This window comes from Ptiloglossa arizonensis, chromosome 3 (assembly GCF_051014685.1).
Source record: "Ptiloglossa arizonensis isolate GNS036 chromosome 3, iyPtiAriz1_principal, whole genome shotgun sequence".
Lineage (NCBI taxonomy): Eukaryota > Metazoa > Arthropoda > Insecta > Hymenoptera > Colletidae > Ptiloglossa > Ptiloglossa arizonensis.
Window position 1 is genome coordinate 25,050,456 of NC_135050.1, and position 14,426 is coordinate 25,064,881.

The following is a 14,426-nucleotide window of genomic DNA, read 5'->3' on the forward strand; positions in this document are numbered from 1 at the left end:
AAGGAAACATCCGCGAGCTACGGGTCTTGACAACAGAATAAAACGTCCCCTCGGAAATTTATCAAAATATTGTGATGGCCGATGTAAGAGCGTAACATCGACAACTTCGTCGAACGAAAACTTCTCACGAACAATACCGTTATTTTCCTAAAATAATTATCAAAACCTCAGCCGATTCACAATTTTAGAAAAAATTGTTACAATCTCTGCATCATCGACAATTTTCCTAAAATTCCTACAACCACCGTATCATCACTATGTTACCTCTGTATCACCAAGCCACAATTTTCACAACGATTGAACAATTATCGAAACCTTAGCCGATTCCCAATTTTAGACAAAATTCTCTACATCATCAACACACAATTTTCCTAAAATTTATACAACCACCGAATCATCACTATGTTACCTCTGTATAACCAACCCAAAATTTCCCAAAAACGATCGAACAATTATCGAAACCTTAGCCGATTCCCAATTTTAGACAAAATTCTCTACATCATCGACTCACAATTTTCCTAAAATTTATACAACCACCGTGTCATCACTGTTACCTCTGTATCACCAATCCAAAATTTCCCAAAAACGATCGAACAATTATCGAAACCTCAGCCGATTCCCAATTTTAGACAAAATTCTCTACATCATCGAGCCCCAATTTTCCTAAAATTCGTACAATCACCGTATCATCACTGTGTTACCTCTGTATAACCAACCCACAATTTTCACAACGATTGAACAATTATCGAAACCTTAGCCGATTCCCAATTTTAGACAAAATTCTCTACATGATCGAGCTCCAATTTTCCTAAAATTCGTACAACCACCGTAACCTCACTATGTTACCTCTGTATAACCAACCCAAAATTTCCCAAAAACGATCGAACAATTATCGAAACCTCAGCCGATTCCCAATTTTAGACGAAATTCTCTCCATTATCGAGCCCCAATTTTCCAAAAATTCCTACAACCGTTGTACAAGCACCGATTGGTAAAAAATTGGTGCAACCTCTGCAGCAATAAAACGCTCTAAAACGCGGACGAACGCCACGTCACTGGAATATTGGCGACGAATCGCCCCGGGGCGAGTTTTCGCGCCGCAGAGTCTACGGGATCGAGCAACCCCAATAGCGTCCGCGAGGGCCGCAGAGCAAAGAATTCCGCGTTTCGTGCAAACGTTCGAGGAAGGGGAGACGTCGATCGGTAAAAGTTTAATCGGTATTCACGGATCGTGCTCGACGAACGAAGCGAAACGAACGAGCGCGTCTCACGAAGAGGAAACGCACTGGACGGGCGAAAGTCCCGACACGGATTATTCGGGGATCCGGGTCCGTGCCGCCGAAATATCAGAATTAACTTGTTGACCGAATAGCGAAAGGTGGGGTCATCAATCCGACGAGTTAGCCCCGGCACTTCGGCTCGTTTCTTCCTAGGGTTTACCGGATTAAGCGGTTCGCGTTGAGTTCGATCGAGCCTTCTAAGTCTTTCATTACGGGGCACCCACGTAGGGTGGGTTTATTATTACGGTAAGAAGGAGGCCGTCTTGTTTGTTAAACGAGGGGAGAAAGAAGACGCAAAGGGGTCACCGGGGGCACTGTTAGGAGGCTATCTCCCGGGGTGAACTCGGTGTGACTCACGTTGCTCGTCGAATGAACCGAAGGTAGCCCCGATCCGTTGGCTGTCGATCAATCGGAGCCGCAGTGTCTTTATTAACTCTTTGCCGAATGGTCAGCTCGAAAGTTCCTGGCGGGGGGATTCGAAAACAGTATTGACCGGTGAAGTAGTATTAAATGCTTGACAGTTTGGAATAGTACTAGCTTCTGGTTTGTCGGAATAAACCAAAGATAGTTGTTAATCAAATGCATTCACCGCATCTTTATTAACTCTTTGTTGAATGGTTGGCACAAAGCTTCCTGACAGGGGGGATTCGAAAACAGTATTGACCGGTGAAGTAGTATTGGATGCTTGACAGTTTGGAATAGTACTAGCTTCTGGTTTGTCGGAATAACCCAAAGAATGTTGTCAATCAAACGCATTTGCCACATCTTTATTAACTCTTTGTCGAATGATCAAGTCAAAGCTTCCTGACACATTGGTTTGATATTTATCAGTGAAGTAGTATTGGCTATTTAATAGTTTGGAATTGTAGCTTATGGTTGGTCAAAATAAACCGAAAGAAGCTTCGATCCACTAGTTGTTGCTCAGTCAGAGCTGCAGTGTCTTTATTAACTTTGATGAATAATAAGATCCAAGCTTCCTAGCAGGGGGTGTTCAAAAACAGTATTAATCGTTGAAGTAGTGTTGGCTACTTGACAGTTTGGAATAGTACTAGCTTCTGGTTTGTCAGAATAAACCAAAGATAGTTGTCGATCAACTGTATCCGCCACATCTATATTAACTCTTTGTCGAAAGCTCAGCTCGAAGCTTTCTCACAGAGAATGTTTGATATTTATCAGTAAAGTAGTATTGGCTATTTAATAGTTGGTTACTTAATAGTTTGGAATTGTAGCTTGTGGTTGGTCAAAATAAACCGGAAGAAGCTTCGATCCTCTAGCTATCGATCAATAGTGACCGCAGTGTCTTTATTAACTCTTTGCCCAACATTTAACTCGAAGCTACATAGTATTGATTAATGCACATACTAGTTACCCGTAATTTATCAGGTTGAAGCAAAATTTTTTTTCGACAACCTTAAAACAATCTCTTCGACGATATTGCCGAAATAAATTGACTTTACCGAACGAAAAAATTGTTCGAATGTCGTTTCGTAAATTTTAACGAAGAATCTAGTACAATAATCGATAATACACGAATCGAGTACATTTTGGCAATATTTCTGATTCCAGGTGCGAATCGAGTGAGGTCTTCGGCTACCGCTGCGGTGGACCACTTCGAAATAGATCAAGGTACCCATATACTTCAAGTAAGTATACAATTAGGATTTCAATCGTATTAAAAAACAGCCAATCGAAACTACATTGACACGTATGCGAAGAAAAACATCTCCGAACAAACGATACGCGTGATTTTGTAATTCTTGCATTCGTTGTTTGCGACACGGTAAAATAAAATTCATCGTTGTGCCGAACAATTTATTTCGATTCACTTTCGTAACAAATTTTTGCAGTTCATGTTCGTATTTTAAGCAACTTAAACCATAGATACGAAAGATTCTACTTAACAATACATTTCGATTACTATCCAGATACGATTCGATTAAAATCACCGCTACTCGAGTCGTTATTGAATTTTGATATATTAGGTTGTTCGAAAAGTCATTTCATTTTTTTTTTGTGAAAATGAAACACGATTTTTTTAGAGTGTATAAACATTTTATTAAATTATACATTCTCCATTTTGGAAAAGGAAATGACTTTTCGAACAACCCAATACAATTTAAAAACACACGCGCGACTAAAAATAATTTCTCCGTTCGAAACGTTATTCAACATTTACAAAGTTCTCGATCCCAACACGTAGCTCTATGCACTTTACACATACACAGTTTCGAGATTATTCGAAAATGGCTAATTCTACACTGTTCCTCGACTCGTCTCTACTCGTCGTTGTTTTTATATAAAATTCAAAGACGTACACGCGATCCAAAATAATCTCTCCGTTCGAAACGCTATTTAACCCTCGAACGACAACACTTGGGTCTGTTCGGACCCTACTCTAAACGCAAATCACTTCTTCGTTAATCGATACGAAACACGGTAGAATTACGATGCAAGTTAGAAGATGCATTTCTCGTCAATATTCGGTGTAACTTCCAATCGAAAAAGCAGCTTAGAAAATAGTCATTCGAAAGTTCTACAACGAAGATAACCGTAAGAATGAAACATCATTGTAAAACGACATTCGGAGAGAATTGTCACACACTTCTTTTCCGTTCCATTCTCATAATCAATTACTATTATTATCCGTGACACGTTTCGTAGCAATAACTAAACAAAAATGATACGATCTTACATTAGGGTCCGAATAGACCCAACTTCGTATACCCATAAAATAATCCTAGAAACGTTACAAGACACCCAGAACCCTCTACTAACAGTAAGATAAAGATTCAGAAGGGTTGTTCCGATAATCCAGCTTCGAAGGATCGATTCTTCTCACACTTTCTCAAAGTGTGTACAATTTTTATTATTATTAAAGACCAAAAATCTGTGAGAATTCAGAAACCAGAGACGTGTGAGAAACTCATCGTGAAAACCTGTAACGGTTCGTCTGAAAAAGAAATGATAAAGAGGTCGATGTTTTCGCGGCCGGATGATCGGAGTAGCCCTGTAACCGTTGCGCACGGGCGCATGCGCGTGCGCGCGCACCGTCCCGGAAACACACCGTTCGGTGGATCGCGATACCCGGGGAACCGACGCGCACGGTGGTTCCCGTGTTTCGAAGTGGCCAGGGTTACGAAGAACGATTGCTCCCATATTTTCCGTTTCAGTCGCTGGACGGGTTCGCGATGGCGGTCGCTGCTGATGGACGGTTCCTGTACATATCCGAGACCGTCTCAATTTACCTTGGACTCTCACAGGTGAGTGTGGGTCTCTCCCTCGTTCCGACGGGAGAGAGACGGCGTTGAGGAGTGAAGAGGAGAGTGTAGAGGTGGGGTGGGGGGAGGGTGGGGGGGCGTCGTAGCGAGCGTGACTCGTTCGCGGGGATGTTGATGGAAGGTCGGGCCACACGGGGGAGGGAGCACGGCACCGGTGAACAGCTAGCGGTGGATAGGTGTTCTGCCCGCCGCGGGGTAGGAGGACGTGGGACGGCGAAGGCGGAGAGGAGAGGAGAGGAGAGGAGTGGAGAGGGTGAAATGAAGCGGAAGACGTATAAGACACAGGCGTGCACGCGAGGCTGGCACGTATGCGAGCCGGAAGGGCAAAGATAGCGGACGAGAGGGAACCGACGCGACGCGGCGCGGCGCTCGGCACCGTGGAAAAAAAAGGAGAATCGCGAACGAACGAACGAACGAACGAACGTAGGAACGTAGGAACGAACGTAGGAACGTACGAACGAACGTAGAAGGGCGGAGGCGGCGGAGGTGGCCGTGGTGGTCGTCGGTCCTCGTCGTCGCGGAACGAAGAGAAGGGAAGAAAAAGGGAAGAGCGAAGGAAAAAAGAAACGGTAGAGGAGCGAGCGCGCGGAGGAGAGAGAAGAGGCGGATAAGGACGAGAGAGGTCAAGGGAGGAAAAGAGGAGAAGGTTGTATGAGTTGGCGGCCATACTGGCTGGCACCAAGCATGACATAGACGAGGGAAGGATGGGTGGTTGGGGGCGGGGGTGGTCGCATGCGGCTCACGTAGCCTCTGCACGGCGGCGTGTTCGCCATTCCTAATGCTGCCCGTGAAGGTAGATGGAGAAAAGAGAGAGAGCGTCCGGGGAGCTGCGGGGGACACGCCGGGGGAACAGACAGGGGGATTCGGAGCGAGAGAGAGAGAGATAAAGAGAGGGGGCCAGAGATCGAGAGGAACGGAGAGAGAGAGAGGGAGAGGGAGAGGGAGAGGGAGGAACGGTGTACGGGAGGTGACCGGTGTACCAGCTCGGTTCTGCGAGACTCGTGGAGCAATCAATAGGGTGTTTCGGGGATTCGGGAAACCGGCGCCGACGTTGCCACAAACATGGCTGCCGGCAGCCCCTGCGTTCCGTAGGTGTTCCTCCTCGTAGGTGGCCAACCGGACCCGCTACCAACGAGAGACTCTCTCCTCGATATGGAAATCGAGACGTTTCGCGTCGATGGAAAATTAGAGGAAACTCTCCAAGGAGACCCTTCCGGTCTGTTGTTCCGCGTCCCCGTGAGAACGATCGAACCCTTACCGAAGTTTCAATATTTTCCTGAATAACTAAGTGTCCAAGTATCTTCGACCTATTCTTTACGAAGCGTCGTACCGGATAGGGTACTTGACACTGGGACTACCAAAGGGGTCAATTTAGCCTGTTTTAAGCTTCTTTTTAAAGTTGATCGATCGTTAACGGTGTCTTCCGCTACAATATTCGTGGACGATTGTGGAAATGGACTACTCGGAAATTAATTTTCTTCTTTCTCTCGTAGATAACTTCGATGATGTTGTCTGATACGAATAGTATTTCACCGTCGGTAGTTCTAGATTTAACAATGCATCTGAGTAGTTCGGAAGAATAATTGCAAGTTCGAATATCTTCATAAGAATAACAAAGTGTCCAAGTACCTTCGACGTATTCATTTTTTATCACTCGCCATATTGGATAGGATACTCTACAATGAGTAGTTCGAAAGAATAATTGCAAGTTCGAATATCTTCATAAGAATAACAAAGTATCCAAGTACCTTCGTCATATTAATTTCTTCTCGCGTGGAATACTTAACAATCTATCTCAGCAGCTCTGAAGAATAATTCCACTCGAGTTAAATTATTTCGACAAGAATAACAAAGCACGTATCTTTGACGTACCAATTTCATCTCACGTGTCATATTTGACAAGATATTTACCAAACTATAGTCGAGAAGAGTACTCGAACGAAACGTCAATCAAAATAATAATCGCCAATGGTTAAATCCTTCTAACTTGTTTCTTTATTTCGATAATCGAGAATTCGAGACTCTATATTCGAAACTCTATTTCTGCAAAACTCAATTTCTATAAAACGAAAGAAAGACAGTAATTCATCCATGCCACGAACATGGCCGCCGAGAGTCCCTGGGTCACCATAGGTGTTTCTCGACGTTGAACACCGGTACTCGCAACGAACGGGCGACTCTTCGATATGGAAATGGAGAAAACGAGAGGAAGCTCTCCTCGGAGAGCCCCTTCCGGTCTGTTGTTCCGCGTCCCCGCGAGAACGCGCCGATCGGAACCATTTCGCAACCGCTAGCGATCCCTAATTGCTCGGTTTTTAATACCCTTGTAGCTTAGATCGCGCGCTGTAACGGCCGCCGAAGGCTTTTATTATTCCGCGGGCAAGTTCGATTGAAATTAAAGTTTCCGACCAGATGAAATTGACTTTCGTCGGAATTAAGAGTTTCGCCTCGGAGGACGAGTTGCCCCCTTTCGAGTTGGTAATCTACTTCGCGGGATTTGCATACCTTGTCTTTGAGGCTGCGCGCGAGATTCCGAGGTCAAACGACAAATCGACGCCTAAAAAATATCTCGGTGTTCTTCACCAGCTGTACCTTACTACCTGCAATCGTTTCGTGTACTTTCGTTGTTCAGAATTAACAACTCGAGAGACGATTCTTCGCGGAGACGTTTCATCGTGAATGACACGAACTTTGGAAAGATTCTACCGATAGAAACTTCTAGCTTTGTTAAATATTAGACAAATGTATCGATGCTTAATTCGTATTGCTACACGTGTAGGGAAATTACGTGTAGAGAAAGGAATGATGAATAAATGGTCCTGATAAAGAAACACGAAGCTTGTAATAGTGGACAAAAATACGAATAACGAACAGTCTTTATGACGAAGATGATGTACCTCCGAGGACTGTTGTCGAGGATGAAATTTATCGTTGGGAACATCGATTGTTCGTAAAAGAGGAATCGGATATGTTTCGATAATTATACAAAGTTAGTTTCAACAGTCGAAAGAACAATGGTGACGATAGTATTGGGGAAAACTTAATATCGAGAAGGATAAAGAAGTTGGTGTAAAATATAGACGCGACAAAATCAATTTTTCCGAAGACACAAATAGGATGAACGTCGTATTGACTGTTAGTCGTAGGAAAAATATATTAAATTACTAGCAACGGTGTGTTGGCATTCGATTTCTCTTTTTCAAAATAACGACGAAGAACGGGAGAAGTTTCGAACGGATATTGCCCGATTAAAAACTTATAATCGAATAATGGGAACACCGTTCTAACGAAAAGAAAGTTTGATTTTACTCTTGGCTTTTCTCTGCTTCTATCGATGTCCCGTTCCCACTGTCCCGTAATACTTTAATAACAAATTCTTGGTCCGAGCGTGTCCCACTTCGACGACAGCCGAATCGTTGTAACTTGTTTCTTTATTTCGATAATTAAGAAGGCTCTATTTTCTATCGAACAAATTTTTATCGAACTCAGTGGAAGAAATAGATAGGAGATTATTGCTGAAAAATTACACAAAAGGAATCCAAATTATCCGATCGACTCTCAGAGGAAGTGACACGATTGATCAGATCACATTCCTTCGTATACAACGAATAGTATACAATAATCAAGTTTCCTCTAAAGTGTCCACGTGAAAGTTGATCTCCATAAGGACGAATATTCGAGAAAAAAGTTTTAATTAATCATCGTTCCCTCGTCTGTCCTCTACGACCGATTCTATCGATAATTTACAAAACATCACCTTCGAGGGCGTTCGTTCAACAAAAAGAAACACGCTTCGTTTACATCGAAGTAGTTCCTGGAGTTTTCCTTCTAATTAAGTCACCAAGAGGTAACTGTCCTTAGAGGCGGGTTTCCCTCTAATTAAGTCACCTCGCGGCAACTCTTCGCGGAAACTGCGATGTTTAAGGACACGTTTTTCCCCGAATTAAGTTACCATGCGGAATCCATTCGAGTGTCCAGCAATTGGACTCCCGTTTAACCGGTCGCTACTTCCCTTAACCCTTCAAGCGGTATGCGAGTAATATAAAGTACCGACCGTCCCATGAACTGACGTGGTGAGAACGCAATATTTAGGGGAGGGTTGCCTTAATTGGACCAGTCTATTTCTTCAATTACAAAATCCCATCGTTTCAATATTACGCGGTGTCTTTTGCAAAATTAAAGCACTCGTCCTGATTTATTTTCCCTGTCTTCTGAAAATATTGTATTCTCCACGTATGATTAAAAACGTATAGAGTGATCAAAATTCAACAACCTTTGCGCGAGACTTGCTTTAATTGTATCAGTCTATTTCTTCAGTTACAAAATGCCATATTTTTATATTTTATTCTACACGTACGATTAAAAAAGGTGTGACGTGGTTCAAATTCGACAACTTTCGCGCGAGACTTGCCTTAATTGGACCAGTCTATTTCTTCGCCTACAAAATACCACCGTTTTAATATTTTGCAAAATGAAAGTACTCATCCTGATCGATTTACTTCCCCAGCTCTCTAGAAACATTTTTCGAGTATAAATCGTTTTCAATTCTCCACGATTGAGAAGGTTCAATGTGGTCCGAATTCGACGACCTTCGCCCCTTTGATAAGATATAATACCATTCGTTGCGTATACTGTAACACGTGCGTCGAAGCTCGAAGAGTTGAGAGCGGCAGGCGCGAAAATGGCGTTCGACGCTCGCGGTTAAAAGTGCTTCTACGAGAAATAGAAGAGCTCGTCTGCTTGAATTTCAGGTAGAAATGACGGGATCAAGCGTTTTCGATTACGTTCATCAGCAAGACCACGCGGAAGTCGCCGAGCAGTTAGGCCTCGGATTGACCTCGAGTAGTTCTTCCGGTCCGCACTCGTCGAGCTCTGGATTAGCATCGCCGAGTAGCGCAGCGTCCGAGGAACACGGATCCTCTTCCACAGCGAATCCCGACGGTAAGATTCTGCTTCTCGCGACACCTCGTTAAAACGCAGAAATCGATGCAAAATTTGATCCAGGTGTAATAAACGAGTAAAAGCATCATAGATGTTTACGAAATTGAGTAAATTTCTGCTGAATGAACTTGAGATACCATTATGTAATTCTGATTTTCTTAATTTTCATTCAAGCAGTAATGAAGTTGTTCATCTTACTGGGGATTTTTTTGAAGATAAATAATGCTTCGTTAGAACGCAAAAATGGGTGCAAAATTTGATCCGGATGTAATAAATTACGAGTAAAAACATTATAGATGTTTACGAAATTGAGTAAATTTCTGCTGAATGAACTTGAGATACCATTATGTAATTCTGATTTTCTTAATTTTTATTCAAACAGTAACGAATGAAAAGTTGTTTATTTTACTGGGGATTTTTTTGAAGATAAATAATGCTTCGTTAGAACGCAAAAATGGGTGCAAAATTTGATCCGGATGTAATAAATTACGAGTAAAAACATTATAGATGTTTACGAAATTGAGTAAATTTCTGCTGAATGAACTTGAGATACCATTGTGTAATTCTAACTTTCTTAATTTTCATTCAAGCAGTAATGAAGTTGTTAATCTTACTGGGGATTTTTTTGAAGATAAATAATGCTTCGTTAGAACGCACAGATAAACACAATTTGATCGAATAAAAAATGTAACGAAGAAAAAAGTGACAAATAAACAATGTAACGAATGAAACATCGTTTACCGACGTTTAATCGATTGAACAATTACTCGGATAAATTTTTGCTGACTCAACTATCACGTTGATGATAATTGATGATAGATGATAGAATAATATATCTATTATCGCATAATTGTATCTCTAATTTTTGTTCAACCGGTATTGAACAGAAACTTTTTCACATTCTTGTTTATCTTATCGGAAATTTTTATCTTGATAAACGTGTTTGTTTATCAACCACGTATGCTTTATCAGTTGGTACGTGACCATTAAATACTACTATTCGAGTAATAAATGATGATTCTTACAAAAATAACGTCGACAAAAAATTTGAAAAGAAACCAACGACGAACGTTTCCTGTTTATTCCAACGTGCTTTTAGATTCGTTTTGTCGAAGAAGAAACTGAAACGTTAGAAAAACTAACGTCTAATCAATTTATGAAACGTTTCAATGTTTAACGATACACCCATTTTTTCAACGAAGCTGAGAACTTCTGAAGTTCCTCGGTCTTCTGTCGTTTATTCGTAAAAAAGAAACCAACCATTTTAAATCCTACAAATTTTAGTCGCTCGTAATATTAGGTTGTTCGAAAAGTCATTCCGTGTTCCAAAATGGAGAATGTATAGTTTAGTAAAATATTTATACACTCTAAAAAAATCGTGTTTCATTTTCACCAAAAGAAACGAAATGACTTTCCGTACAACCCAATGGAATATAGGCGTATTCTTTCGAGTTATTGTTCGGTACCAGGCACAAATATTTATACCTATACGATTGTTTTTCATTCAACCATAGTGTCCTCGGTGATGTCGTTATCATCGACCGGTCTTTACAAAGGATACGATCGAGCGTTCTGCGTCCGGATGAAATCCTCGCTGGCGAAAAGGGGATGCCATTTTAAATCTTCTGGTTATAGGGTGTGTATTGAATAACCTCGTAAAAAGAAAGAACGTTCAATATTAATAGAAAAATAGAAAGAGCCGAGCAAGAAATGACGGAAAAATGCTACAATTTCACTCGATATTTGCAAAATTTCCTTAACCATCTTCTGTTCTGAGTTCTCGTTAACTGAAGCGCTTTGATATTTGCCTACATTAATTTAATACTTCCGTCTAACTTCCTAACATAATGATCTTTCGATTCGACTGTTATTCTCGTTCGTACAAATGATATTTCGTGCAATTCTTTCGTCTCTATCTCCCACATTTTGTTCGTAATTGAAAATAGTCCCCGATACGTTGAAGAAAAATTTGAAGAACTCTCGATCCCGTCGCGCGTAACTTCTGCCAATTCGCGAATCAATTACGTTCGGTTAACGAGATTGTAGGTATTAATTAACTGTTATAAATTCAGGTCGTACTGTTACTGTGCCGTTTGAGACCACAGTATACGTTTAGCCATACAAGAAAGTCTGCACCACCTTTGATGGGCATGGTCGGCTTGGCGATCGCACTTCCTCCGCCGAATGTGCACGAAATTCGTCTCGAAACCAACATGTTCGTCACCCGAATTAGCTTCGACTTTCGGATAGCACATTGCGAACCAAAGTGAGTCGAATTTATCGTAATTTACTTCGCCGGAGCGAACTGTTATGTCGATAAATGTTTGTATACATTGAATCATTTCGTAAGCCTTTACGTATTCAACGCGGTGAACTTTCGACCCGATCCGATTATAAATAGACACGAGCCACCGGTTCAAACTGTTGTCTATCGTTTGTATTTAGAACCACCGATTAATCTCGGAACGTCAGGTATACCTTGTGTGTGCGTATACCTCGAAAAAATCGATACATGCAAAAAAAAGAGGAATATGTAAAATTGAGGAATATGAAAAAATCGTGTCTTTGGAAAACTATAGAATTTGAAATACATTTCTTTGTAAAAGTAGTTCCAATGTTAGAATCGCTCTTTAATTAAAAGTAAACGTATCGAAAGTTCACTGTAAGTTCTGCTTTTTAAGTTTCTTCAAGGAGAACCTAGTGTGCAACGAGTATCGATAAAAATTGACGACAGTGTTCGTCATTTTAGAGAAATTTTGAAAATGTTTATCAATCGTCTCGAATACGATTTATCGAAACAAGAATGGATAAAAACTTACGAAACGATTTGGTGTTTAGATTTGTAAACGATACTTTTTCCCCAATGCTCGTTCCTAACAATGTTTGTGAAATTGTTCTTCTTCGCGTTGCCTTGCAGAGTATCCGAATTATTAGACTACACAGCCGACGAATTAACAGGGAAAAATCTTTATACGTTGTGCCATGGAGAGGACGCGAACCGTCTTCGAAAGTCTCACATTGACTGTGAGTATTATCGTTTATTTGAACGTTAATTTCGTTGCACGGTACGTTCGCGTGACACGCATCGAGACGCCTTGATTTGTTTCAGTGATTCACAAGGGACAGGTGTTGACGCATTACTATAGGTTGATGAACAAGAGCGGCGGATACACGTGGCTACAGACATGCGCGACCGTTGTCTGCAACTCGAAAAACGCCGAGGAGCAAAATATCATTTGTGTCAATTACGTCATAAGGTACGTTGCAAACTGTTCAGTAAAAATGTAGAACAACGGTGCTGGAAAAGGAGCGGAACATTTCTAGTATCCAACATTTGAAACTTTTAATAAAATATACCTTCGTGGACGATACTTCGATGAAAATTCCACTCGATAAAAGTTACTTTTGGTAACAATTTTTCCAATAGAAATCGAATAACGGTGTACCCAGATACGTGTATTAATTTCTTCGAAGAATACTTAACAGAACAGCTGAGTGGTTCGAAATAGTGATCGAAATGTTCCACGGAGGATCGATTGTTAATCCAAAAGGCAATAACCGACACTTTCTATGGAATCGTAATTTATCATTTACATACTTCCAGTGGTCGTGAGTATGAGAACTTAATAATGGACTGCTGCCAACTGGAAGACGGTGTAATGGGTGTCAAGCGCGAGGACGCCGCTGGAAACGATCCAGAAAATGGATCACCGGATGCCGACAGAGGAGGTACTGTGTCTTGAAATACTTAACATTTGTACGAAACGCTACGTGGCATTCGCGAACTCCGAGCAATTAAACATTGTCCGTTTCGGCTCGCTCGCTCGAAAACTGTAGCTTCGTCCCGGAAGTTCCCCGAAGAACACGCGACAAATAATCCCCGATAACGATCGAACGTACTTTCGAGATTGGAAAACGAAAATATTGAATTGTTCGGACGGTCGTTTCATGTTTTTTCGTGAAAATGAATTAGGATTTTTTTAGAGCGTATAAACATTCTATTAAATCATATATTCTCCGTTTTGGAAAACGAAACGACTTTTCGAACAATGTTCGTTTCGTTCGGTGAAATTGAAACACGATTCTTTTAGAGCGTATAAACATTTTATTCGATTATATATTTTCCATTTTGGAAAACGAAACGACTTTCCGAACAACCCGATACATTTTCGTCGGTACAACGACGCGCGATATTAAAAAAAAGAACAACGACGAAAAGAAGAGACAACGTTCATTTCCGCGCGTAAAATCGATCGCGTGTCAAAATGGCGGACGGTCGGTCTCGAGTCGTGAACACGGTATCAACTAGAATTAATCCTCCGTATGGCGCGCTGAGGTTACTGGTGTCTCGGAATTGATAAAAAAATATTAGATCGTTCGGGAAGCCATTTCATTTTCCAGAATGGAGAATATATAATTTAATCAAATGTTTACACGCTCTAAAAGAATCGTGTTTCATTTTCACTGAAAAAAACGAAATGATTTTCCGAACAATCCAATATGTTGAAGTACGTTAGTCGCAAATAATCGAATAACGATCTAGCATAAATGTAAGAACAAAGTACTCGTGTAACACGAGCAGCGAAATATCTCTTTGAGTTTGAGAAATGATAGGGTTATTAATAATAACCCTACCTAATAACCACCATATTTAAGGTGTCCTCGAGGTTTGTTCGAACCGTGGCGTACAGAGTAGAAAAAATTCGATAATTGGACTTGTTGTTCTATACTAACGAGCGGTAACGTTGCTTAAAAGTTTACAAGTAGTTCCTTACAAGCCCTTTTAAGAGTTAGAGTATCGGTCACCAGTGACCACCGGTGGTATTCAACGCGTTGACCCTTTGAGCGCTATGTATGCATATACGCATCCGGCAAAAGCTGTTACAGGACGTACGTGTGTCCATAAAAAATTATTTTCTCGTATCGT

The 14,426-nt window shown here is 41.2% G+C and overlaps 1 protein-coding gene across 8 annotated transcripts in view; it reads left to right on the plus strand.

The window, feature by feature from the left end:
- Positions 1-14,426, plus strand: part of LOC143143979 (protein trachealess-like) — a 303,155-nt gene that overhangs the window by 284,842 nt on the left and 3,887 nt on the right. For all 8 annotated transcript variants that reach the window (XM_076305878.1, XM_076305877.1, XM_076305879.1 and 5 more), the window contains 8 exons: positions 2,847-2,923; positions 4,451-4,540; positions 9,310-9,499; positions 11,014-11,135; positions 11,572-11,765; positions 12,417-12,523; positions 12,609-12,756; positions 13,104-13,228. In XM_076305878.1, the coding sequence (XP_076161993.1) occupies positions 2,847-2,923; positions 4,451-4,540; positions 9,310-9,499; positions 11,014-11,135; positions 11,572-11,765; positions 12,417-12,523; positions 12,609-12,756; positions 13,104-13,228 (1,053 nt within the window). The remainder of the gene's footprint in view (positions 1-2,846; positions 2,924-4,450; positions 4,541-9,309; positions 9,500-11,013; positions 11,136-11,571; positions 11,766-12,416; positions 12,524-12,608; positions 12,757-13,103; positions 13,229-14,426) is intronic.